Source organism: Hemiscyllium ocellatum, chromosome 2 (assembly GCF_020745735.1).
Source record: "Hemiscyllium ocellatum isolate sHemOce1 chromosome 2, sHemOce1.pat.X.cur, whole genome shotgun sequence".
NCBI lineage: Eukaryota > Metazoa > Chordata > Chondrichthyes > Orectolobiformes > Hemiscylliidae > Hemiscyllium > Hemiscyllium ocellatum.
Genome location: NC_083402.1, coordinates 12,231,664 through 12,258,981, shown reverse-complemented (window position 1 = coordinate 12,258,981; position 27,318 = coordinate 12,231,664). Strand labels below are relative to the sequence as shown.

The 27,318-nt window shown below is 40.9% G+C and overlaps 1 protein-coding gene across 9 annotated transcripts in view; it reads right to left on the bottom strand.

Annotated features, from left to right (window-relative positions):
- htt (huntingtin) overlaps positions 1-27,318 on the bottom strand; it is a 244,085-nt gene that overhangs the window by 17,981 nt on the left and 198,786 nt on the right. For all 9 annotated transcript variants that reach the window (XM_060834685.1, XM_060834714.1, XM_060834704.1 and 6 more), the window contains exons 51-61: positions 26,544-26,731; positions 24,345-24,471; positions 23,330-23,433; positions 22,904-23,058; positions 21,463-21,602; positions 20,786-20,868; positions 17,933-18,063; positions 10,500-10,629; positions 8,976-9,131; positions 5,964-6,154; positions 4,903-5,017 (exon numbers count right to left, since the gene is read on the bottom strand). In XM_060834685.1, coding sequence (XP_060690668.1) covers positions 4,903-5,017; positions 5,964-6,154; positions 8,976-9,131; positions 10,500-10,629; positions 17,933-18,063; positions 20,786-20,868; positions 21,463-21,602; positions 22,904-23,058; positions 23,330-23,433; positions 24,345-24,471; positions 26,544-26,731 — 1,520 coding nt within the window. The remainder of the gene's footprint in view (positions 1-4,902; positions 5,018-5,963; positions 6,155-8,975; positions 9,132-10,499; positions 10,630-17,932; positions 18,064-20,785; positions 20,869-21,462; positions 21,603-22,903; positions 23,059-23,329; positions 23,434-24,344; positions 24,472-26,543; positions 26,732-27,318) is intronic.

Below are 27,318 nucleotides of genomic sequence, written 5' to 3'. Positions count from 1 at the left end.
CATTTAAAAGGCATCTGGATGGGTACATGAATAGGAAGGGTTTAGAGGGATATAGGCCAAGTGCTGGCAAATGGGACTACAGTAGTTTAGAATATCTTAACATAGACAATTAGACCAAAGGGTCTGTTTCTGTGCTGTGTATCTCAAGGACTCTAGCAAACATTACTTACTACTTTTCAGCCCATGCCGGGATATTGTCCAGGTCTTGTTACATTTAGATACGGACTACTTCTGTATCTGAGGAGTTGCAAATGGTACTGAACAGTGTCTTCACCACTTCTGACCTTATAATGAAGTCAAGGTCATTGATGAAGCAGCTGAAGATGGTTAGGCCTAGCTCACTACCTTGAGACGCTCCTGTAGAGATGGCCTGGAGCTGAGATAACTGACCTCCAACAACCACAACTATCTTCCTATTTGCCAGATATGACTCCAGCCACTGGCGAGATTGTCCCGATTCCCATAGATGCCAGTTTTGCGGGTGCTCCTTGATGTCACACTCAGTCAATTGCAACCTTGATATCAAGTTCTGTCACTCTCTTCACTTCTGGAATTCAGCTCTATTACCATTATCTGAATCAAGGCTTTAATGAGGTCAGAAGCTGAATGGCCCTGGTGAAATCCAAACTGGATGTCAGTCAGCAGGTTATCGCTGAGCAAGTGCTACTTGTTTGCACTACTGATGACATATTCTTGCTGATCATCAAGAGTAGACTGATGGGGCAACAATTGGCCAAGTTGTACTTGTCCTGTGTAGTGTTCAGGACACCCTGCGCAGTTTTCCAGATTGGCCAGGCAGCACCCAACGAGTAGGAGAAGTGATGTTTCAGGCATAAGCCCTTCATCAGTCCTGCTGTGCTTTTCTAGCACCAGACTCTCAACTCTGATCTCCAGCATCTGCCTTCCTTACTTTCTCCCAATTTTCCAAATTGTTGGGTAGATAAGACTTTAATTTGCTGTTTTTACACAACATCTCAAGCTTCTACATTTACATAGCTTGTTCTGTTTTTCCCTTTAAAGTAAATGCTTTTTTTATTGTTAAAGAAAATCTGCAGCCTTGACTGCCTATATTTCAGTGAAAGACCGCCATGTTAAATATAAGAAAAAAAAAGAGTCAGGTTTCTGGCACGTGGCTTGTCCAGCAGGACCATCATATGGGATCATAACACTAGAGAGAGAAGAACTCCAAGCCTGCCTATCCTTACCTAACAGTTCAAGCATCTTAGCTCTCACCTCATTACTGTAACTCTGCACTAGATCATAAAATATGGGAAAGTACTCAGCAGACCTGACAGCTTCTGTAGAGAAGTACAGTTATCGTTTCAGGTAGTGACATTTCACCACATGATTTTTCTGATGAAAGGTCAATTTGAAATGTTAACTCTGTTCCTCTCTGCTCATGGGCTGCCTGACCACCTGAGTATATCCAGCATCTTCTGGTTTTATTTCAGATTTTTGGCAGCTACAATATTTTGTTTTTCAATTTTTCTTTGCACTTTCTAAATGATCTTTAAACATTCTTACTATTTTAATAATATAGCCAGGAAATGAATCGAGGATATAAAAAGTGATTTCAGGGATTTAGGATGAAAGCTACAAAGCAAAATGAACAGTAGTGTTCTCTAGTTTACTACCGGTACCACGAGATAGCGAGGCGAGGAACATGGAGTGGGCACAGCTTAACATATGGCTACGCAGCTGGTGTAGGAGGGAGGGCTTCAGATACGTAGATAATTGGGATGCCTTCTGGGGAAGCTGGGACCTGTACAAGAAAGACGGGTTGCATCTGAACTGGAAGGGGACCAATGTCCTGGGTGGAAGGTTTGCTCGAGTAGTTCGAGAGGGTTTAAACTAGTATGGCAGGGGGTTGAGAACAAGAGCTGTATACCGGAGGGGAGAGTTGATGCAGATGAGGCAATAGCAAGAGGTAGACCAGCTAGTGGGAAGGATTCTCTTGGAAAGGAACCAAGGGATCAGTTAAAGTATGTTTGCTTTAACGCAAGGAGTATCAGGAATAAGTGATGAACTTAGAGCGTGGATCAGTACCTGGTGCTATGATGTTGTGGCCATAAGAGGCTTTGGTTTCTCAGGGGCAGGAATGGTTGCTGGATGTTCCAGGGTTTAGAGCATTTAAAAAGAATAGGAGGGGGGGGACAAAAAAAGGAGGGGGTGTAGCACTACTAATCAGAGAGGGTATGACAGCTACAGAAACTTCCATTGTCGAGGAAGATCTGCCTACCGAGTCAGTATGGGTGGAAATTAGAAACAGCAAGGGAGCATTCACCTCGTTAGGGGTTTACTACAGGCCCCCCAATAGCAGCAGGGAGATGGAAGAAAGCATAGGTCAGCAGATTTTGGGAAAAAAGTGTGGACGTAGTAGGGTAGTTGTAATGGGCAACTTGAACTTTCACAATATTGATTGGAACCTCCTTCACGCAGAAGATTTGAATGGAACTGTTTTTGTAAGGTGTGTTCAGGAGGGTTTCCTAACTCAGTACGTTGACAGGCCGACGAGGGGAGAGGCCATTCTAGACTTGGTGCTCGGAAACGAGCCGGGGCAGGTATCAGATCTTGTGGTGGGAGAGCATTTTGGTGATAGTGACCACAACTGCCTCACATTCTACATAGCTATGGAGAAGCAGAGGATTAGGCAAAATGGGAGGATATTTAATTGGGGAAGAGGAAACTATGATGCGATTAGACACGAGTTAGGAAGCATGGCTTGGGAGCAATTGTTCCATGATAAAGGCACTATAGACGTGTGAAGACTGTTTAAGGAACAGTTGTTGCAAGTGATGAATAAATATGTCCCTCTGAGACAGGCAAGAAGTGGTAAGATAAAGGAACCTTGGATGATGAGAGCGGTGGAGCTTCTCGTCAAAAGGAAAAAGGTAGCTTACATAAGGTGGAGGAAGCTAGGGTCAAGCTTAGCTCTGGAGGATTACAGGCAGGCAGGAAAGGAGCTCAAAAATGGTCTGAGGAAAGCCAGGAGGGGACATGAGAAAGGCTTGGTAGAACGGATTAGGGAGAACACAAAGGCATTTTACACTTATGTGAAGAGTAAGAGAATGGTCAAAGAAAGAGTAGGGCTGATCAGCGACAGCATTTGTGTGTGGAGTCTGAGGTGGTAGGGGAAGCCCTAAATGAGTTTTTTGCTTCTGTCTTTACAAAAGAAACGAACTTTATAGTGAATGAAACCTTTGAAGAGCAGGTGTGCATGCTGGAATGAATAGAGATAGAGGAAGCTGATGTGCTGAAAAGTTTGTCAAACATTAAGACTGACAAGTCGCCAGGCCCAGACCGGATTTGTCCTCAGCTGCTTAGGGAAACGAGGAATGTGACTGCTTCGCCACTTGCGAAGATCTCTGCATCCTCGCTCTCCACTGGAGTCGTACCTGAGGACTGGAGAGAGGCAAATGTAATTCCTCTCTTCAAGAAAGGAAGTAGGGAAATCTCGGCAATTACAGACCAGTAAGTCTCACGTCTGTCGTCTACAAGGTGTTAGAAAGGATTCTGAAGGATAGGATTTACGACCATCTGGAAGAGCATGGTTCGATTAAATGCAGTCAACACGGCTTTGTGAGAGGCAGGTCATGCCTCACAAACCTTATCGAGCTCTTTGAGGATGTGACTAGAAAAGTTGATGAGGGTCGAGTTGTGGATGTGGTGTATATGGACTTCAGCAAGGCATTTGATAAGGTTCCCCATGGTAGGGTCATTCAGAAGGTCAGGGGGAATGGGATACAGGGGAATTTAGCTGTCTGGATACAGAATTGGCTGGCCAACAGAAGATAGCGAGCGGTAGTAGAAGGAAAATATTCTGCCTGGAAGTCTGTGGTGAGTGGTATTCCTTGGACCTCTACTGTTTGTTATTTTAATTAATGATTTGGACGAGGGGATCAAAGGATGGGTCAGCAAGTTTACAGACGACACAAAGGTTGGAGGTGTCGTTGACAGTATAGAGGGCTGTTGTAGGCTGCAGCGGGACATTGACAGGGTGCAGAGATGGGCTGAGAGGTGGCAGATGGATTTCAACCTGGATAAATGCGAGGTGATGCATTTTGGAAGGTCGAATTTGAAAGCTGAGTACAGGATTAAGGATAGGATTCTTGGCAGTGTGGAGGAACAGGGGGATCTTGGTGTGCAGGTTCATAGATGGCCACCCAAGTGGACAGAGTTGTTAAGAAAGCATATGGTGTTTTGGCTTTCATTAACAGGGGGATTGAGTTTAAAAGTTGTGAGATCTTGTTGCAGCTCTATAAAACTTTGGTTAGACCACACTTGGAATACTGTGTCCAGTTCTGGTCGCCCTATTAGAGGAAAGATGGGGATGCTTTGGAGAGAGTTCAAAGGAGGTTTACCAGGATGTTGCCTGGACTGGAGGGCTTATCTTATGAAGAGAAGTTGACTGAACTCGGACATTTTTCATTGGAGAAAAGGAGGAGGAGAGGGGACCTAATTGAGGTATACAAGATAATGAGAGGCATAGATAGTCTCTGGCTATCGACTCTATTTCCCAGGGCAGAAATGACTAACACGAGGGGTCATAGTTTTAAGCTGGTTGGAGGAAAGTATAGAGGGGATATCAGAGGTGGGTTCTTTACACATTTGAGAGAGCATCAAATGCGTTGCCAGCAGTAGTTGTGGAAGCAAGGTCATTGGGGACATTTAAGAGACTACTGGACATACATATGGTCACAGAAATTTGAGGGTGCATACATGAGGATCAGTGGTCGGCACAACATCGTGGGCTGAAGGGCCTGTTCTGTGCTGTACTGTTCTATGTTCTAAAAAAGCCCACAGCATTCAATGTGGTAAGTCGTCTCACACTGTTTGGCCGCATTACTTTAATGGCATTATCAAGATGTTCTCTCCATTTTGAGTGATGCAAGTAAATGATACCTGAATGATGCCTGCAGTAAATTCATGGCCCACATCAAGCGGATAGTTTTCGATGAGATAAAAGGCTGTTGCACACATCACCAACACATGTTGTTGGTTGTGAATGTTGACACAGCTGCAAAGGAGTAAAACATTTGGTCAGTAATATAGCATGCAATCAGGTGCTAGGGTTGTATCAGCATAGTCATTTTACATGTAAAATAGGAATGCATGACACCAATTATGCCATTCAGTTATTGTCTGTAACATTTGCATTGTTGTTATTTCGAAAACAGTTCAAACTTTCATATTAAATGCACCGAGTTGTGGAAAACAAAGAGAGAGTCCACATGGATTGTTTCCAAAATTTGGCATTTGTGTGCAGTCACCAATGATATTATGTGAGACCTGTGGGCAGCAGTGGATGATAACTGAGACAATAAATTAATATCATCGTGCATTGACTGTGAACTAGATACATTTAAACAATCCAGAATGTACTCTAATTGAACTTAAATTCCCCAATGGTTGTGGTAGAATTTTAAATTGGAACCATAAGTCCAGCGGGGTGCCCATGGTTAAACAGCATAAAGCAAAACAATGCCAGTTTGTAAATAACTTGGGACATACATGTGGTCAGTATAATATTCTTGGGGGAAACAGGTGACTGTGCACACACCTGTTCCTAAAACTCTCAAGTGAGAATTTGCTTCATTTTATTCTGGGTTAACACAAACGAATTGGTAAGAAACCGATTGATTGTACATGATCAATAACTCCATGTTATGTTTTGATAATTTTGTTTTGACAATTACAGGTCATTTTCTCAAAATTAAAAAAAATGTACAAGTTTGACCAGTTTGAGAGAGCATGGCTCCTTCAAAAGGAAGGTCAAGTGAATATAAAACAACATGCATCTCAACAAAGTAAAGTTCAGTGTTTTGTTCACATCCAAAATTCAAAGATCTTTCTAACAATGTAACAGTAAATAACATTCTTAATCTCATTATCCAGTGAAGGAGGAACTTTCTGTGAAACAAAAGCAAGGCACATGTAACCCATCCAAAGATTAAATTCCATACTGTGCAATGCCACGCAGGTTGGCCAGCAGGTAAACACTAATGGTTGGAATGAGCTGCTTTGCTGTCTCATCCAGTAGATCACACTCGAGGATGTACAGGATTCCATGCAGTGCTCCTATTCGGGATGGCATGTGGGTACTTCGCATTGTGGTCTCCAACAGACGACTTATTGGTTCTGCTATGGCCTTGTCCTAAAAGAGAAAAACACGGAAAAGAACAAATTGATCACTATACGAACAGGAAACTTTTGTTCAAAGTTCTTGCATTTAAATGTAAAGTTTATTTTTAAGAAAACAGAATCATGTAGATTCTTCAACAGGCCATTCAGATGCCAACTGGTGTTTCTGTTCCAACCCAGCATCTAACAGTCTGCACTACCTTGTTTTTTTTCTTGCTTTAAATGCATATTACTTGTCTTAACTATTCCACGTATCACAATCTAAGTACTCCCCTGTCTTATCTATTGTATATAAATGTGACCAGCTTATATTTATGACCTATATGCTACATATAACCATCCCTTTCATGGACTATGGGTGTCAATGGTAAGGCCAGCATTTGTTGCCCCTAATTTTCCTTCAACAGAATGGCTAGATAGTCTATTGCAAAAGATAGTTAAGGCTCACCATGTTGCTGTCGGGCTGGAGTTACACACAAGCCAGACCAGATGAGGGTGGCAGATTTCCTTCCCTAAAAGGAACAGTGACAGTCACAGTTGTACAGCACAACAGGCCATTTCAGCCCATAATGCCAGTACTAGCTCTTCAATAGGAGAATGATGCCATTTATTTTTGGGGAGATAAATGAAGCATTAAGCGTAAATTCACGGCAGTCTAGAGTTAAATCGTAGTGTCATGCAATTGACATGATATATTGAATACACCTAGATTGCTGTTAAGTCTTTCATCTTTTAGAATGAATTGTAGGTATCGATTCATTAATGTGTAAATCCCAGAACTTCTTTCAAGTCACATTCCTGAGCTAAGTTAAAGTTCTATATAAAAAAAAGTGACATCTCAGTTCAGACCATGCATTAAAGATTAGAGGTTAGAGTCTTCAGTATTCCAGTCTTGAATCAGACTGATTCTATTTCCAAAGAAAGAATTTATAAAATGTCACATGGATTGACTGCTTACAGATTGTGCACTTTTTGAACAAAATAGCATGTATTTGCAAATACATTTCTGCAAATGCAACTTCACCCTATAGACATATGTGTGTGCACGTGCATGTGAAGGAGACAGTGAGTGTGTGTGCATGTGCACTTGTGAGAATGCGTGTCTGCTTAGTACAATGTGTGAGAGGGTCTGAGCGAGTATGTGAGCCTAAGTCTGCGCTTGGTATAGTGGAGTCATCTGTAGCGTGACATGAACCCATGGTTAAGGCCACCCTCATGGATGCTGAAACTTGGCTATCAGCCTCTGCTCAGCCACTGTGTGGTTGCATGTCCCGAAATCTGTCTTGGAGGACGGTCACCCGAAGATCTGAGGCCAAACGTCCATGGCTGCTTAAGTATTCCCCGATTGGGAGGGAACATCACTGTCTGGCGACGGTTGCACTGCGTCCATTCATCCATTGTCATAGAGCCTGCTTGGTCCCTCAGTGGACACCATGTACGCAGCAGATACTCATGTGACTTGGCCAACTGCAGGCAAGAATGCCCTGAAACATGGTACATTGGCGAGACCAAGCAGACGCTACAAAAACAGGTGAATAGACACCGTGTAACAAATTGCACGACTGGGATGTTCCCTCCCAATTGGAGAACACTTCAGCGGTCAAAGATGTTCAGTCTTGGACCTTTGGGTGACCGTCCTCCAAGATGGACTTTGGGATATGTAACAACACAGAGTGGCTGAGCAGAGGATGATAGCCAAGTTTGGTACCCATGAGGATGGCCTTAACCGAGACCTCGGATTCATGTCACACTATATGTGACCCCACTACACTATACACTCCCAGAGTCTTAGATGCTCACACACTCACACAGATCATCTCTCACACATACACCCGTCACAGGCTTATACTCGAACACACACACACACACACACACACACACACACACACACACTCTAACCACCCACCCCCACAGACACGTCTATAAGGTGAACTTGCATTTGCAGGAACATTCTGTTTTGTTCAAAAAGCACACAATCCACAAGCAGTCAATCCATGTTACATTTTATGAACTCCTACTTTGAAAATAGAACCAATCTGACTCAAGGCTGAAATAATGACAGACTCTAACCTCACACCTTTAATGCATTGTCTGAGCTGAGGTGTCACTTCTTTAAAATAAAACCTTACGTTATCACGGGAATGTGACTTGAAAAGGTTCCAGGATTTACATATTAATGGATTGATACCTGCAACCCATTCTAAAAGAAAGATGAAAGACTTAACAGCAATCAAGGTGTGTTCAATAGACCACATCAGTTGCATGACACAAATGATCCGGTGTCTTATGATCCTGCCCCACTAGTTACCTGATGAAGGAGCAGCGATCTGAAAGATAATATTTCCAAATAAAGCCGTTGGACTATAACCTGGTGTTGTGCGATTTTTAATTTTGTCCAGCCTAGTCCAACACCAGCACCTCCACATCATACAGCTTAAATGGCAGACAATGCATAATAAGACAAAGGTTGGCTATCATTATGGTCTCAAGATGGCAGCAAAAAATCAAACAGGAGGTTCTCGGATTCATTTCTTAAATTGATCCAAGATTTCTCCCTTCTGTTTCACTGCCACTCTCAGGATGATGAAACTGGGGTAGACTGAAGGACTGTGCATTGTTTGGGTATTTCCCTGACCATCCAGTGATGGATGTACAATATGTGAAGGCATAAGATGGAAAAAGCATGGATTTAACAATAAAATATGACAGCTGAAATCTATCGAAGATTGAAAATGTTTCAGCACAAATTGGAAAACAATTTGAGGATCATACAGTTCCAGCTTTCTAAAGCAACCGACAAAATAAGTTTCTTCTTCCACTTCATTTCTCCTTACCATGCCTAGAACAGCTGCTGCTTTGCAAATAGCAGGAACCAGATATTGATTCAGAATCTCATCTTCTGCAGGATGAATTTTCTGAAGTTCTGTCAAAGTGCTGTACATCATCTCAAATTGGGTTCTCTCGGTAAACAAATCAGAGACTGCCAAAAGCTGCAAGGGCAAGACAGGCTTCAAAAATTGTGGAAGAAATCTCATTAATTAGAGTTCATTCTCGTCTGCTGATTCTAAATTTGTACAAACTACAGCAGAGTTTGCACAAACAACAACAAACAGAAGACCAAGGTTCACAGCAGAATCGCATCAGAAAAGTCTTTAAAAACTCTGAACATCTGCATATTCCTACCAAACCTTACAACAGGACAATAGCAACAAAGGAAAACAGGGAGTAAGGTCTGGGATAAGAAAGGGGAGGAGAAAGAAAGGAAGACAAAGTCTATTCTGTGACTGGAACAAAGTATATGTTGAATACCAACATGCGGTACAACATCTGTGTGAATGCACACAGATACGATTGTGTGGGAAGCTTGGAGAAATTGCTTGCACAGCATTACAGGGAATAGGTAAAACAAATTATACTGATGGACCACCTTTAATGTAGTACGGCAGCCTAAAGCACTTCAAAGGAGTTTTATCAAGGAAAGCTTGACACCAAACTACATGAGTAGTTGATCAAAATGTTCATTGAAAATAATTAAAATGGATGCTAGAAATACTTTGCAGGCCAGGCAGCATCTGGACAGAGAAATAGTTAAATGGTTCAAAGGTTTAGCTTTGGCTCCCTGACTGCCTTAGAGATGAAACCCAGAGAATTATAATGCTGTGGTTCAGTAGTCAGCACTGTCATCGTGGATGAAGAGTGTGGTGCTGGAAAAGTACAGCCGGTCAGGCAACATCCGAGGAGCAGGAGAATCAACGTTTTGAGCATAAGCTCGATTCTCCTGCTCCTTGGATGCTACCTGACTGACTGTGCTTTTCCAGCACCATACTCATAACTCTAATCTCCAGCATGTGCAATGCTCACTTTCTCCCACTCTCATCATGGAGTCAGATGCTGGTGGATTCATCACATGCTGCACTCCATCAGTACTGTATGATTAGAGCTGTCAACTTTCAGAGAAGGTCAACTGAAGCCTCAAGTGCCCTCTTGGGAGATGCAAGACAGCACTCTCAAATTCATCCCAACAATAATAATAAAAGCAGCTTTTGTGACCTGATCACATTACTGTCTATGTGAACCATCACACTTCTAACATTATAACAGTGGTGACAGCTCAGAATTACTCTGCTGTCTGTAAGTTCAAGATTATAGAAGTTACTCTGTCAATCAAGTTCTTTCTTTATCATCTCAGTCTGGCACTGACCTATTTGATCAGAACAGCACTAATCTGGGTCAAGATGGCTTTTTCAAAGTAGCAACGTCGACTTCAGCAGTTCTCTGAAATGAGGGCAGACAGTACAGAGACAGAATTCCAGCATGCTCGAAACTATTCCTGTTTCACAATCAGATTTAACACTTACCGATTTTACGACCTCACTGACCAGGATGACGGGGGTTTTCTTGCCAGTGTTTGTGGGAAGAACCCACTGACTGTAGAGTTCCAACAAGAATTGAGAGCATGAATGAATGTCAACTCCAGCTCGATGTTTCCTGGAAATAAAATACTTTAAAGTATTAAAGGGCATTCTAAATGACGCTATAAAAGCAATTTCTGCAGAACAAAGACAAACAATAACCTGTGAACATGTCAGTGCACCTTCATGGTCAGTAAATATTACTCTCACCTCTCAGGCACGTAAATTCATTGTGACGCTGCAGTACAGAGAAAATAGTGCTTTCCAGCAATCATGGGAAAGCTTGACTGATAGGGGAAATGCCCAAACCTGAATGATGATGATGGTTTAGCTCATCAAAATCCACAACCCACATCAAGTTCCCTTCATCTAATCACTTATAATGGTTTCCAGGCCACCAACACCATAATTTTAAAGTTGTCATCTTTGTTTACAAATCTCTCCATGATGCCAATACTTCCTACGTTGAACATCCTCCAGAATGACAAACTTGCAGGTTATCTCAACTCCTCTAATTAGCAGCATCTTGCACATGTCTGATTTTAATTGCCCACCTTTGGCAGCTATACCTTCAAATGTCTATTCCTAAGCTCTGAGAATTCCTAAATTTCTTTCCCCCATTTATTGTGCTCATTAAACCTAATGTTTTAACCACAATATTTGCTATATAACCTGATATCTCCTTATGAGACTCTGTCAAATTTTGGCTGAAGCATCTTGGGGCATTTTTACTGTAGCAACACACTATATAATTGCAGGATTTATGATGGAATTGACTAAGAGAAAAAAACAAAGCAGTTTAAAGATTTCCTCTACCCAACCTACCCTGTGACCTCCTACACCCTTGTAATAGGTGTGGCAAAAGTAAATTTTATTTTCATTCAAATGCTTGAAATCAAATTTTCACTGTGTCCATCTATCACCATATGGTAAACGAAGTATGTGGTCTGGAACTGAGCTATTCAAACCAAAAGATATTAAGTTGATAGTGAACCAACTAATCCTAACAGCAGTAGGAAACTCTTCGTCTGGCCTTCATTTCCTCTGAGTTTATCAAGCCTGTGAATAAGAATGGTGAGTCACTGATCAGAAATTATCACATTCACAATGCAATTGGAGACAGGAGCAGATGCGAATTGGTAATCCACAGTATGTCAGGTCACTTGCAACTAAACAGCTAGCTTGGCTTGTTAATACTTGGGAAGGAATAGGATTTTCCTTTTGTGTCTTCAGATGATCACAGAATCCCTCCAGTGAGGAAGCAGTCCATAATCTGGAAAATTAGGCACCACATCAAAGGTGATTGCAGAAAATAATGTTCTTTGTGTAAGGATTGGTTTACTGGAAAAGATGATTGCTTCCTGTTGGCCAGCCAGAGAGTAGATAAAATGGGTCTGCTTCAAATTGACAAGATGTAAGAAGTGGAGATTAACAAGGACTGCAGATGCTGGAAAATCAGGAGTCAGTAAAGTGTGGAACTGGAAAAAGCAGAGCCAATCAAGCAGCAGAGGAGCAGGCGAAGTTAACATTTCAGGTTGAAATGTCAACTCCCCTGGCTCCTCTGATGCTGCTGGACCTGCTCGGCTTTTTCCAGCTCCACATGCTATCGATCCCAAGATATAAAAATTGCGATGCCATAGGGATCAGTGTTCAGACCTCAACTGTTTACATGATGACTTAGATGAAGGGACAGAAGGTATGAATGCCAAATTTGCTGACATCTCAAAAATAGACAAGAGGGGGGATCCAAGATGGTGGCAACTCAGCAAGTCTGAGTCTATAGTGCTCCTCCCAAGACTTGTGCAAAGTGGGTCACCCATCTTCACCACACTCACCACATCATTCAAAATAGCTTTTACTTAATGCAAGTAGCTGCTTAGTACTGAATTTAAACAATTTAATCTCCAGTAAAAATGACTAAAGGGAAGGGAGCACGCAGTTCTTAGCAGGCAGGAACCCCTCCCCCACCCTCTCCAGCTACAGCAGAGGCGTCCGCAGCTGCCCCGGGGGACGTACGGTGGTGAGCCTCGTGGAAATAAATCTCTAAACTTGATGCTAAGATCGACGCCTTCATCGAAGAGTCCTGGAGCCGATGGGACTCACTCTCGGCCGCGCTACAAAAGCACGGCCGAGATGTCAAGGAAATTGAGCGCCGAGTCGGAGGGGTGCAGCTAAAAGCCGCGCCCTCCGAGACTACAGCAGAATCGGCCGTTGATCGGGTCCGGACTCTCGAACAGCAAGTCCAGACCTTAGAGAATCACATTCGTTTGCTGGGCCTTCCCGAACGGAAAGAGGAAGGCCAGCTTACAGCTTTTCTCGAACAGTGGCTTCCACAGCTTTTAAATCTGGAGGCTGGATCAAGCCAGGTAAGGGTGGAATAGGCCTACCGGGTTGAAATAACGTGGGCCCTGCTCAAACCAGCACCCCTGCCCAGTCCTGTACCAGCTGCAGAGCTATAAAGGAGAGGCAGATGCTCAGAAGCTTCCAGAAATCTTGGGAAAGATCCCCAAACCATCATTTATAAAGGATCCAAGATTATGTTATTCCAGGACTTTTCCCCAGCTCTGGTCCGAAAGAGGAAGGTGTTTGATGAATTGAAGAAGTGTTGAAGGGACTTAAATATTCAGTACTCCTTGCGCTACCCAGCAACGCTACACTTTAACCATGAAGGGTCCGTGTATAACTTCGGATCGCTGGAAAAGAGACGAATTTTTGGACACTCTTAGATAAATTGTAAGAGTTAATGATGTTGTTTTGCTCTCCCCCACTTCGGTTTACATCCCCTTTTTTTTAAAAAACCTTCAGGGGGTGGGGAGAGTGATTTATTTATTTGTTGTCTACTTCGCAATCTTCTCACCCACTTTTTTTTTTAATATAGATATAAGTCTAGTTAATGTTGGTTGGTTGGGGAGGGTTTACCTTATCCTGTTTTATTTATGTGTTTAGGAGCAGGGTTGTTTTCCCCATTTAATTATTACTTATTGAGACTGTAATTTTATAGTTATATATGTTTATACATGGTATTAACATTACCAAATATATCCAGGTGTTGGTGTTGGACGGGGGACGGGGGTAGGGTGCTCACTGTTAACTCTAGCTCTGTAGTATATTTGAATTTTCTTCATTCTATAGAGGAGCGCCTGGGTCAAGGATGGGGCACTGGTTGGGAGAGGATATGATGGACTGCTGGAAAGGAAGTGATACCCCCGGGAACAAGGGGGAAAATCTTCATTTAAATACTTTTTATTTAGAAATTTTTTTATTATATTGATGTGAGTGTAGTGTATTAAAGAGCCTTTATTTTTGAGAATTTTATATGCTCGGGATGTTCTGGATAGGGTTTCCCCTCTCGAGGGGTCTTGGACTTGCCCGGACGATTATGGTTGATCAGTTGGTTAAGTGGTGCACCTGGAATGTCAAGGGGAGTAATTCAACAGTCAAAAAGGAAGAAAATATGATCAAACCTCAAAGAAAGGGCTGATATAGTTCTCCTACAGGAGACACACATTGGATAAAGAACACTTGAAATTACGACAGGGCGGATTTGATCAGGCCTTTTTTTCTTCTTTCAGATCAAAAAGCAGGGGAGTTGTTATTCTTATTCAGAAGAATTTCCCTTTCAAAATCCTAAATCAGATAAAAGACGAATCTGGACAATATATTCTAATTAAAGCCCTTAAAAATGGAGGGGAATATGGAATCTTAAATTTGTATTGTCTCTCAGCACATCCTTTTAAATTTATAACAGAAGCCTTATCAAAATTGATGGCTCTCAGTGCTCGTCATACATAGGGGGAGATTTTAATTGTATTATGGATCTGGAAATAGATAGGATTCCCAAGAGTACTGTAAGTGTATCTCCCACATATAGACAATTGATGGATTTGAACAAAGAACTAGGACTAGAAGATGTTTGGAGATGCCTTCATCCACAGGGCAGAGATTTTTCTTTTTACTTCAATCCACATAAATGTCATACCAGAATTGATATGTTTTTCTCCCCCTCAAATTTTTAAAAATTCCATATCATCCTGTAAAATAGGCAGTATAGCAATTTCCGATCACATTGCTGTATACATGGAAATCAAGGCAAGGAATAATGAAACATCCCCCCGGCATTGGCATATGGACCCCTTCCTGATGAAAGATCGTAAATTTGTAAAGAACTTCAAGAATTTAAAACTTTAAGAAATTAATTCAGGTACAGCTAGCAACCCATCAATGATGTGGGAGATCATCAAAGCTTACGCGCGAAGTTTGATCATCCCATATTCAGTGACCCAGAAAAAATTAAAGGGAGAACAACAGCGTCTGCTTGTAGCTCACTTAAAAAGTGGCTGAAACAACATACGCAGACAGACCTTCTATTATCAAATTACAAAGGATTACGGTCCTTAGGACAGCTCTAAACACCACACTTACCCAAACAGCTAAGTGGGAAATATTATTTGCAAAATAAAGGTTATATGAATTTGGTGATAAACCTGGTAGACACTTAGCATTTCTCGCAAAGAAAAAGGCAGCCTCTCAAACTATCACATCTATCAAGGAAAGTACAGGTATTCTAACTCATGATCCTAAAAGGATTAACGCAATCTTTAGAAAATTTTATTCTGATTTATATAAATCGCAGGATTGCAAAGACATGACTAGAAGGATGCAGTCATTTTTTAAAAACCTGACCTTTCCGGACCTAACTCCGGAACAGATATCTGTCTTGAATGTTCCCCTAACAATCCAAGAAATACTTGACGCAATCAGGCAAATTCAGAGCAGTAAGGCTTTCAAGCTGAATTCTATAAAGAATTTACAGGAATATTGGCTGGTCCATCTATGGACGTGTATGAGTATTCATACAGTCAGGGTTGTCTCCCGCCTTTGCTGAAAGAGGCGAATATCTCTCTCATCCTCAAAAAAGGAAAGGACCCAGAAGACTGTGTCATACAGGTCAATATCCTTGCTAAATGTAGATTTTAAAATCCTCTCTAAAATGCTAGCATTGAGACTAGAAGGGGTATTGCCACATATCATAAAGGGAGGATCAGATGGGGTTTATTAAGGGCCTAGATCATCCAATAATGTTAGAAGGGTTTTGAATGCGATTCAAGCCTAGAAAGATACCAGGAGTAGTAGTCTCATTAGACGCGGAAAAGGCATTCGACAGGGTTGAATGGTCATATTTGTTTTACACATTGGAAAGGTGTTTACCAAATGAGTCTCAACACTGTATAGTGATCCCAAAGCAGTTGTGATTACCAATGGATTAGGCTCGGATAGCTTCAGTGTGGATAGGGGCTGCCATCAGGGATGTCCTCTTTCGCCATTGCTATTTACGCTAATAATTGAGCCACTACCAGAAGCTATACGGGCTGACCCCAATATAACGGCCCCAAAGATTGGTACAGGTAAACATAAAATTACCCTTTATGCACATGATGTTCTTCTATTTCTCAGTAATCCTTTAATGTCCGTGCCTTGCTTAATCCAAGTTATGAATACATTTAGTGTATTTTCAGGCTATAAAATTAATTTCTCAAAATCGGAGGCTATGCCAATGGGTGGCCTTGCAAGTATAACCCACTTAGCGGAGGATCCCACTTTCCCTTTCAGTGGCCTCTGGAGGGTTTCTTATATTTAGACATTTTTATTACCTCAGTATTTGGTCAGTTTTGCAAGGCTAACTTTGTGCATTTACTAGAAAGGATAAGGCAGGACCTCCAGCGATGGGGAGACCTTCCAATTTCCTGGCTAGGTAGAATAGCACTAAGTAAAATGTATGCCTTGCCCAGTCTCCTATACCCTATGAGGATGCTTCCGGTGATGCTGCGGAGGCTGGCACTACGTAAATTATATGGCTGGTTGTGTTCCTTTATCTGGAATCATAGACAGCCCCTCATTAAGCTGAAGAAGCTACTGCTTCCACAGGCAAGGGGAGGATTGGATTTCCCAGATTTTAGGAAATATCAGTTAAGTGCCCTATTAAAGTTATATAGCCGACTGGGTCTTGTCTGACCCGCAATCAATCTGGCTGGACATCGAGGCTTCTCAGGTTAATAGGTGGGCATTTTACTTTTTATTTTCAGACAAGAGGAAAGTGGATCAATGTAAAAACTCTATAATACTTAACACAATTAAAGCTTGAAATATAATGCGGCAAAATGAGGGCAACTCACATAAAACATCCCCTATGCTCCGATAGTGGGAGCATGGGGATTTCAACCGGGGTTTACAGATGCCACTTTCAAACTGTGGAGTTTGATGTCTTGATGTCTTTTGAATAGCTGCGTCAGAAATTTGGATTACCTAATGGAGGTCTCTTTCAATACTTCCAAATTCGAGATTACATACAGAAGACGACTACGTTATTAGATGGTCTTTATAAATCAGATAGAGAACGTAAAGTGCTATGGCTAATGGGGGTATCTTCCGTCAGCACTATTTATCATTTATTACATGATGAAGTATCGGGAGATATGGACAATCTGCTTAAAACATGATCAGGATTTGGGACTGGAAATCTCTATAGAAATGTGGAATAGCATTTGGGAAAACACCAGAATCACCATCATCTGTAACAGAACTCAGGCCATTCAGCTGAAGATACTTCATTGGGCCCATATAGCACCGGACCAATTGGCAAAATATAAGGCAGGAGCATCTCCAATGTGTCCCAAATGTAAAATAGAGGTGGATACTCTTGTACATTGCTTATGGACCCGTCATAAGATCCGTAGATATTGAACTATAGTAGCAAGTGCTCTGACAGAAATCTTAGGAACGGAAATTAGAGTGCACCCTTTATCTCCATTGATCTCATTGAATGGAGGGGGTGATTTGAGGAAATGAATGGCCTACTCCTGCTCATATATTCTTATACCAGAGCGCTCCATGTCAGCAATTTTAACTGGCCATTTTGAACTCTTCTATCAAATTTCTCTTAGTCAACAATCAGCCTTCTCCCAATAACTAAATTCAACCTTCTAATAAATTGCATCTGCGCCCTCTCCAAATTCTGGACATCATTCCTAAAATATGATACACGTAATTGGATTAAACATTCTATGTAGCAGTGTTTTATAAAACGTTAATAATTTCCTGCTTTTATACCCTCATCTTCTATGAACATTCAGAAAGGCACTTTTTATAATTGCATATTTAACATTCTGACACTGTCAAAACTATATATCCATTCTCTAGTTTACTCTATAGACAGTGCCTATGTTCTATGTGCACACTGGGCTCACAGCACAGGGTCCTAACCCTTTTTTTTTTGAAAAAAAGATACAAAGGTAGTTCAGTGAGACTAACTGCCTGACATTGTGTCTTTAGCAAGACTGGCAAGAATGGGGAGATTGCTTGAGTGACTATTCTAGGCTGACCTGGAGTTAATTGGAGAGGTTGGAGGTGAAGATAGAGCAGGCACATCACTTTCATCTTCCTCATCTTCATCCCACTCCTCTTCTCTCAAAGGGGTTATGTTGTTACCCAGCCAAACAGAATGAATGGAGACCTGTACATGGTAGACAAACACTTTATGAGTTCAATGTCAAGTCTTGAAGAACATAATTTACCAAACATTAGCAAGTTCCCTTCAATTATTTCTCTTTGCTTTTGAAACTTAAATTTTATTGCAAAACAGCAACCCTCCAACCACCCCATTCTACATCTGAGAGTCTAAGCCATCAGTGTCAAAAGGTTACTGAGTCATGAGGACATGAGAATAGAGTTGCAATCCCTTACAAACTGATCTGTAAATCAGTGATTAACAGCATTGAGGGGGCACATATTTGATTCTCATGTCTCACTAAATGGGGTGATCACAGTTGGTGCAAAAGCAAACGTTGACACGATAGAAGAAATTTCAAACTTATCACTTCACAGCAAGCTCAGTGGCAATCTCAAAGGGGCCTTGAGTGTGTGGAATTCTCCTCCCAAGACAATGGAGGGCACGGGAGTCACTGAATATTTTTAAGTCAGTCAAAGATATCTAGTCCATTGACTAATAAAAGGGAGTTGAATGTTACTGTGGGTCGTTAGGTAAATGAAATTGAAGCCATATTCATATCTGCCATGATCTTATGGAGGGTGGAGCAAGCCAGTGGGGACAAATGACTTCAAATGAATACGCTTATTTTATGCAAACAGATCGATACATATTTAATGTCATTTATTGCAAGTTTGAGTTTCTGGCTTTAGTTCCAAACCCATGACTTTTGCAGTCTGAAGTTAATTATTAACTTAATGTAGCCATGGCAATTTCTTATAAATCGCTTTGAGGTCTAGTTTTAGAATGAATTGATTTTTGTGCATGATTAATGATTTTTTTTTGTTTCTCTTGCTTTGTTTTGTGACCCAGCAAGGTAAATAACACTGCCTCAACATTTGTAGAGATTTCTGGAACTTTTGTTTTTCAACTGATGGGAAGCACACATAGCTTAGGAAAATAGGGTTTGTTTTAGTTTTACTTTGAGGTTAGGGAATCCCGGCAAGTCCATAGAATAGGATGATTGAGTAGACCTGTGTTCCTGAGAAGAGAAAAATATATAGTGAACAAGGTATCTTAAAGTGAGGAGTTAATGCTAACCCCAGACTGGAATTGCTGAGATAGAACGCTGAACGCTTAAAGCTGAGTGCAGATGCATGACAGTTCCTGGAAGAACTTATCAGAAAAAAAAAATGTAGAAAAGGAAGTCATGAGGGGGATACAAATAGTTTACAGAGACATTGATAGGTTAATTAAGTGGACAAAATGTTGGCAAATGGAATATCATAGGGAAAAAGTGAAGCTGTTCAATTTGGAAGGGAGACCAAATGAACAGAATATTATTTAAATGGATAAAATCTGCAGAAAGCTGCAACACACAAGGGATTTGTGCATGAAATACAGAAAGCTATACAGGTGCAGCAGGTAATCAGGAATGCCAATGGAATGTTTGCCCTGATTTCAAGGGGCTTGGATTAGAAGAGTAAAGAAATCTTAGTGTATCTTAAAGGTGCTGGTGAGACCACATCTGGAGTACTGAGAGCAATTTAGATCTGCTTATTTGACGAAAAGCATTTCATTGGAGTCACTTCAGAAGTTCACTGGGATGATGCCTGGTATGCCTGATTCCTGAAGACGGGCTCATGCCCGAAACGTCGATTCTCCTTCTCCTTGGATGCTGCCTGACCTGCTGCGCTTTTCCAGCAACACATTTTCAGAATTGTGTTACGAGCAAAGATTAAACAGTTTGGGACTCTCCTCACTGGATTTAGAATGATTGGTGATCTGGTTGAGACATATAGGATTTTTAAAGAACTTAACAGAGTAAATGCTCAGAAGATGTTTTTTCACTCATGGGAGAGTCTAGGACCAGAGAGTAGAGTCTCAGAATAAAGGGGCACCAATTTAAAGTGGAGACGAGGAGGAATTTCTTCTTCAGAGTGTTGTGTGCCTTTGGAATTCCTTGCCACAGACAACTGTGAAGGCAGAGTCCTTATGCATTTTTAGACCAAGATCGATCAATTTTTGATCAGTTAGGGGAATCAAGGATCATGGAGAAAAGGCAGAAAAGTGGACAAGAGGAATGCTGGAGCAGCCATGATCCTACTGAATGGTACAGCAGGCTCAAGGAGCCCAATAGCCTACTGCTGTTTGTATTTCTTATTATCACATCTGCAGTTAAAGTCTAAAATTTGAAGTCACATGTGAATTAAACCCACCAAAGTGTTGATAAAGAGGGTCTGGTGCAAGTACTGCACGAGTAGCATTTTGGAACTGAACTAGGATGTGTTTTCGGTACTATATAAAAGATATTGTTTTTCTTTCCAATTTGTAAAGGACTGTTTTGGAATTATTGGGAGTAGAGTATTACTGTGTGTTAAGAATCTTTGAATCTGCATTACAAGTAGATAGCTTGGTTTATTCTATAAATGTCATCATTTCCTTTCTCAAGAAACTTCTTACTAAAGCAAGATCTGCAGTATTACTTGCTTGTGTTTCAGTGAAACACCACTTTGTTAAAACTAAATCTGAACAAATATGATCTGTCAAGCCAGGTTTCTGTTTGGGATCTGACTTGGCTGGTGATAATGTCAGCTAAAATGTAACACTTGTAATATTACCTCTTTCCTCTTATCTGTGAGAATGCATATATACAGATGAGAGCAGGAATGAAGTAGTGCTCAGCTGTGAAATTCTACAGCACAAAATAACCTTTAGACACTGAACATCAAATGCACTTTCACTATACCTGCCCCAGTTTATAATCCATGTTCCCCATTTCCCGTTCTGTGTTTATCTGCAGTAAAAGCTTTTCATGGCTTATCAGGACACCTGGATTTAATAAAGTTGGGGAAAAAACACAGTAAATTGGTTAAAATAGATTAAATTAATAATGTATTGCTGCAATTAATTATCATTGAAGGATTAAGCAGAGTTTGATCACGTTAACCCTCTTTATTAACTTTGCATAAAGTTGGGAAAAACTAAAATATGCATCGCTGCAGGGTTCCACACAACACTTAAAACCTTCACATTAAAATGTCATCCAGTTATGGATTTCCCTCCGGTTCTCTCACTCATAACTCTCTCCATGCATTAAAAGAAAGATCTAGAAAGAAAGAGCATGCTCTTGGCCACTACACAGAATATATACATTGTGGATGATTCTTTCTTGAGCTCCATCCCTCTGCCAATTTCCCTCAGTAACTGTCTACATCCTATAAACACTCTAAACGAAAACATCATGTAAGGAATACCTTAAAACATAGAACAGAATAAGGCCATTTAGGCTGCTCTGTTATTCAACATTACAATGGCTGATTCACTATTCCAGATCCAAAAATATCAGAGACAAGCTATGAAATTCAGAGATTCAGCACAAGAACATTGATGAACAAGCAGGTTGAATATTAAAAGTATTGATACCAGATGTTGAATGGGAGAGGGATGGAACAGGATCCCACGCTTGATAAGGGTAGTGTGTTGCTATGTTATCCCTTTTGGATACCATTGCTTGGATTTCCTGCTCCACTATTCCTCGAATGACACTTAATTTTCTCCCGAACCTGTGAACAGGATTGTCAAACTGTCAGGTCTTCCAAGTATAATGTTAGAAATTCCATCAAAGTTCAAAACTTCAGGCAAGGTGAATGTGTTGAACTATTTAAAGCCAAAAGATTTGTTTATTCATTTATGACCTTACTACTTGTTTTTGATAAATGATCCTGTGAAGCACCCTGGAAAGTTTTGCTGTTAAAGGCACTCTACAAATGCAAGTTAAGACAGATAATCTTACAAAAAAACTGGCAGGTCAATTTTTACTTGTAGTTGAATATATCAAGATATATCTATACCAGTGGTGTGCCATAAGGATCAGTGTTGCTTCCACTGCTTTTTGTAATCTATACACATAATGTGGGTGTGAATATAGAGGTATGGTTACTAAGTTTGCAGGTAACACCAAGATAGGTGGTGTAGTGAACAGTGAAGATGATCATCTCAGTGGAATGGAACCTTGCTCAGATGGGTAAATGGGCCAAGTGGCAAATGAAGTTTAAATTAGATAAATGAGTTATACTTTGGAAAGGCAAAACAGGGTAGAACATATACAGTTGATGGTAGTGTTGCTGAACAAAGTGACCTAGGAGTGCAGGTGCATAGTTCCGTGAAAGTGAAATCGCAGGTCGGTAGAGTGTGAAGGCGATGTTTGGCACGCTTGCCTTCAGTGGTCTGAACATTGCGTATAGGTGGTGATGTCATGTTGCAACTATGGAGGACACTGGTGAAGCCACTTTTTAAATATAGTATTTAACCTGGTCACTTTCCTATAGCAAAGATGTTGTTAAACTTGAGAGGGTACTGAACAGATTTACAAGGATGTTGCCAGGACTGGAGGATTTGAGTTATAGGGAGAGGCTGAATAGACTGAAGCAGTTTTCCTGGAGCGTCGGAGATGGGGGTGACATTTTGAGGTTTATAGAATCACTAGGGGCATTGGTAGAGTGAATGGCCAAGGTCTTTTTCCTAGGGTTGGGGGAGGGGGGGGGCAGCACACAAAACTAGACAGCACAGGTTTAAAGAAAGAGGGGAAAGATTTAAAAAAAAGAAGGGCCTAAGGGGCAACTTTTTCACGCAGAGGGTGGCATATGTATGGAATGTGCTGCCAAAGGAAGTGGTAGAGGTAGGTACAACTACAACATTTAAAAGGCATCTGGATGGGTATATGAATAGGAGGGATTTTAGAGGGATTGGAGTCAAATGCTAGCAAATGAGACTAGGGAAAATTGGGGCATCCAATTGATGTGGATGAGTTGGATCGAAAGGTCTGTTTCCATGCCGTATGACTCTATGACTTGACATAACTGACCTTGTGTCCAGAGCCTTCAGAGCTTTATTACGAGGCTGATGCTCAAGACAGCTGGTGGCTGGATTCCCTGCCACTGGAATTGACATAGCACTTAGCACTAAGGAGGTTATTGCTTGCACTGCAAGTATATTAATCTGGGTCCTCTCCGTGTCCTCCTTAATAAAAATAGAGAGGATACTGTTACAACAAGAGAGACATAACAGCAAAAACATGCATCCAAATTATGAAGATATGAGCAAAAATGTGAACATGTCAAGTGTGCAAAGCTTGCTGGTGCAGAAGTCAATCTTAAATGGTCTAGCTATAACAGCTAGGTATTGGCCACTCATGCTCGATCTTTGTTCCATCAATCCTCACAATTCTTTCCATAGTCTTCAACAGCTCAGTTAGAATAGGTCTCTAACCACCACGGCCATTTGGTTGTACCTCTTGTGGAACTTCCTCCTCCTGGTCCATTGCTAGTGGTTGAGTCACAAGCACACCAAGAAGAGTTGCCCAAGTTTCCTCAAACTGAGTGCGGCTTGTCCACCCTGAAACAGAAGGAATCACATACGCTACTTCTGACTTCACTTCAAGGCAGTGTACATTATATCTTAATAAATGCTTACAAAGTTTGGAGCATGGCCAATAGAAGCCAAGAACATAAAAACCACAGCACAATATTGCATCATGAAAGCAACTTCTAATTAACTTTTGTAAAAATAAGAACAGCAGAGTTAGAAGTAGGGCACTGGGCCATCAAGCCTGCTCTATTTAATAAAATCATGGCTGATTTGATTATGTCATTAACTAGTTTTGACTCTGGCCCCCATAACCCTCACCTCCCTTGTCAATCAGAAATCTGTAACCCTGCCTCTGCTACTCAATGCCTCCTTTCTTTCTGTGATGTAGAATTCCACAGATTTACAAGCATCTAAAAGAAAATCAAATTTTTCTCCTGAGTATTAAATGTGAGGCCATGATTTTGAAACTGTGGACCCTTGTTCTAAACTCCTCCGCTGGGGGAAGAAAAATCCTTTCAATATTGTCACTGTCAAGACCAGTCTATCATTTTAATATCATTAGATTAGGTTACTTACAGTGTGGAAACAGGCCCTTCGGCCCAACAAGTCCACACTGACCCTCCAAAGAACAACCCACCCATACCCTTTCCCCTACATTTAACCCTTCACCTAACTCTATGGGCAATTTATCACAGCCAATTCACCTAACCTGCACATTTTTCGACTGCGGGAGGAAACCGGAGCAAACCCGCGCAGACACTGGGAGAATGTGCAAACTCCACATAGACAGTTGCCTGAGGTGTAATTAAACCCGGGTGTCTGGCACTGTGAGGCAGCAGTGCTAACCACCGTGCCACTCATCTCCTCTCTCACTCTATAAATGACAGTCAACAAAATCCATACCAAAGTGCATTTTCACAGAAATTTTTGCCACCTACCAAGAACGTTTATCCTGTAGATGAACTCTTTGAAGACTTCTTTCTCCTGAAGAAACTCCACTGGAATTTCAGGAAGAGTTGTACCAAATTCACCCCCAGTTTGTGGTGACCATCCCAACTTCCACACCTGAGTAAATTCAGTAGAGTTAATGAGAAGGGAACATCTTCCCATACAATGAAGTCTGTGACATGCAAGTTCATATTTTATCTGCAAATCTTGACTTACATTAAGCAATATCCAAAAGCACAACAACATGTAGGAAACCATGTTCTTGAAAGTCATTAGTAAAATATAATTGTTACATTATCCAGCAGCCACAAAAGTTTAAACTGAGGCAGAATAAAAATTCAACACAACTGGACAATTTGACAAGGGCAATTTCTTAATGAAACGAAAATTAAGGAGCAATGAACAGATGTTTTTAAAAAAAAAGACCACATTGCAGAACACCAAAACTGTAAGGAACAAAAGGTAAACAAGAAGTGGTGATCAGTTAGCATCAAGTCTGAATGCTTTAGAAGGAACTGGAGAACGAGTGAGACAAGGTTAGAGTCAGGAGTCTCAAAAACAAGGAAACACAAAATCAAACAAGTTTTGAAAAAATTTGGTCTTTTTCTATTAGAAGGATGCAGATTAGGAATCTAACTTATAGCAGTATTTAAAATTTTAAAAATGGTAATTGATACAAGCTGGACTTACAACCAGAGGAACAAAAAAACCTCCTCACTTCAGTCTTAAATGGAAGGCCTTGATTTTTTAAACTGTGGCCCCTGTGGTTGTAATTCCAGAGACCACATAGTGCACTATAGCAGCATGCAGAGGGAAGTTCTTGACAGAGCGTAGTAAGAATATAGAATGTAATTCTAAAAGTTAGTGGTTGAAGAAATAAAGTGAACATTCATGATTAGACTCAGTATGTCAATGAAGGTAAGGACTGAAGAGGAATGGGAACAGAGTGAAAAAACGTAATCAGGATGTTTTTACTTGGTTTAAGGTTAAACTGACGTGAATCTACTCTGGTACATGCTGAGTTAGAGATTTTCCACTGGCTTGTATCATAAGACTTGAAAATTTAAAAACTAAAACAATGACTAAATTTCAAAAATTTGCTGAATTTAAGAAGTAAAGACTCACAGAAATTACTAGAAGTGGACTAATGCTCTGATCAAGAATGTGGTGCTGGAAAAGCACAGCAGGTCAGGCAGCATCCGAGGAGCAGGAGAATCGATGTTTCGGGCAAAAGCCCTTCATCAGGGACAGGGCCTCATTCCTGATGATGGGCTTTTGCCCAAAACATCGATTTTCCTGCCCGACCTGTTATGCTTTTCCAGCACCACATTGACTCTAATCGCCAGCATCTGCAGTACTCACTTTCGCCTCACGCACCATTCTGAAGATTCCACATATAATCAACTCAACTCAATTTTCTCTTTTTAAATGTGAATGGTTGCTATTCACTTTAACGACCTCTGCTTTAACTTCAGATTCCCAGCAGTTAATCCAATTCCTTTTCCACCACTGAGGTAATACAGCCCAGTAGACTGATATCAAATTTATATATGGCCAACTGGAGATGATTACACAATTTCCTAAGTGATGCATTGTTAGTTTGCAAATTATAAACACAGAACATTAAAAAAAATAGGTGGGGCAATAGATCATGCAGTCCATTGATTCTGTTATACCATTTAATGAGGTCATAGCTCATTGTCTGCCATCAATTCACTTTCTCATCTGCTCACCAATACACATACTCCTTGAGATCTCAAACACCTGTCCATACAACCTTGAATATTCTCAAAGTGGCATAAGCTAGATAGTGTGTTTCAAAAATTCAAAGTTAAAAATCGCACGATGCCATGTTATAGTCCAACAAGTTTACCACCTGAAGGAGCCGCACTCCAAAAGCTAGAGCTTCCAAGTAAACCTGTTGGACTATAGCCTGGTGTTGCGTGATTTTTAACTTGGTACACCCCAATCCAACACCAGCATCTCCAAATCAAACATTCACAATTTTCTCCTCACCTCAGGCCTAAATGATTATCCTTTAACCTGAGATTGTGTCACATGTTCTAGATCTCCAGCAAGTAGATAAAATGTCATCATCCATCGGTATTTTAATATTTCAACAACTTTCTAGTCAAACGTCAGACTCCAGAAGCAAGCTTCAAAAGGAATACGATGTCACTTATACTTACCAACGGAGGGGTACGGGTATAGCCGTTGACCAGAGGCAGTCTGGCTAAGCTAATACCAATATTCCTAAGAGTCGGATTCAGGAATGCTGGGATTCGTGCGTTGTTGGAATGCCCGAAGCACAGTACTGTCTGGAGACACTCCACCATTTCAGTCATCACATTACAGGCCTTCGTAATGCACTTGGGTCCTAAAATAGAAGGCAACAAAGAAGGGTAAAACAGCACAGTCTCAACGATAATTAAAATGAAATAACACGAATGTCAGTGCTACAGTCAATAAAGAAGGAAAAACAAGATAAATTTCCATGTTTACCTAGTTAAGATCTTTCAGGAACATCTCAAAATGATGTAAATTGTCTACTGTGCATTTAACATCTTCATTTGGATTGGTGTGTAGACTAGTGCCCTGTAAGCTTTAAAACAGAACTTGGTCTTTTCGTCGAAAAAAGAGATTTTGTCTTTACTCAAATCTGAAAAATTTGTACTTTGTCTTTGCCCCGAAGCATCATTTTAAAGTCACGTGTCTACCAAAAAATGTTGCCACCTCAATCAGGAGTCAATTTGTTCCTTAGAAGTGAATGGGTTCAAACTTTGCTCCATAACTTAGTCACATTGCATGAAGCGTGGTGCAGAGAATTTTGTGACACTGGTAGTTTTCCTGCCTCTGGGTTCAAGTCCCAGTTAATCCAGAAACACACCATAACATATCCAAATTAAGATAACTATGAGGTGTTGCTACGATATCAAAAATGTCACCTCTTGGATGAGGTATTAA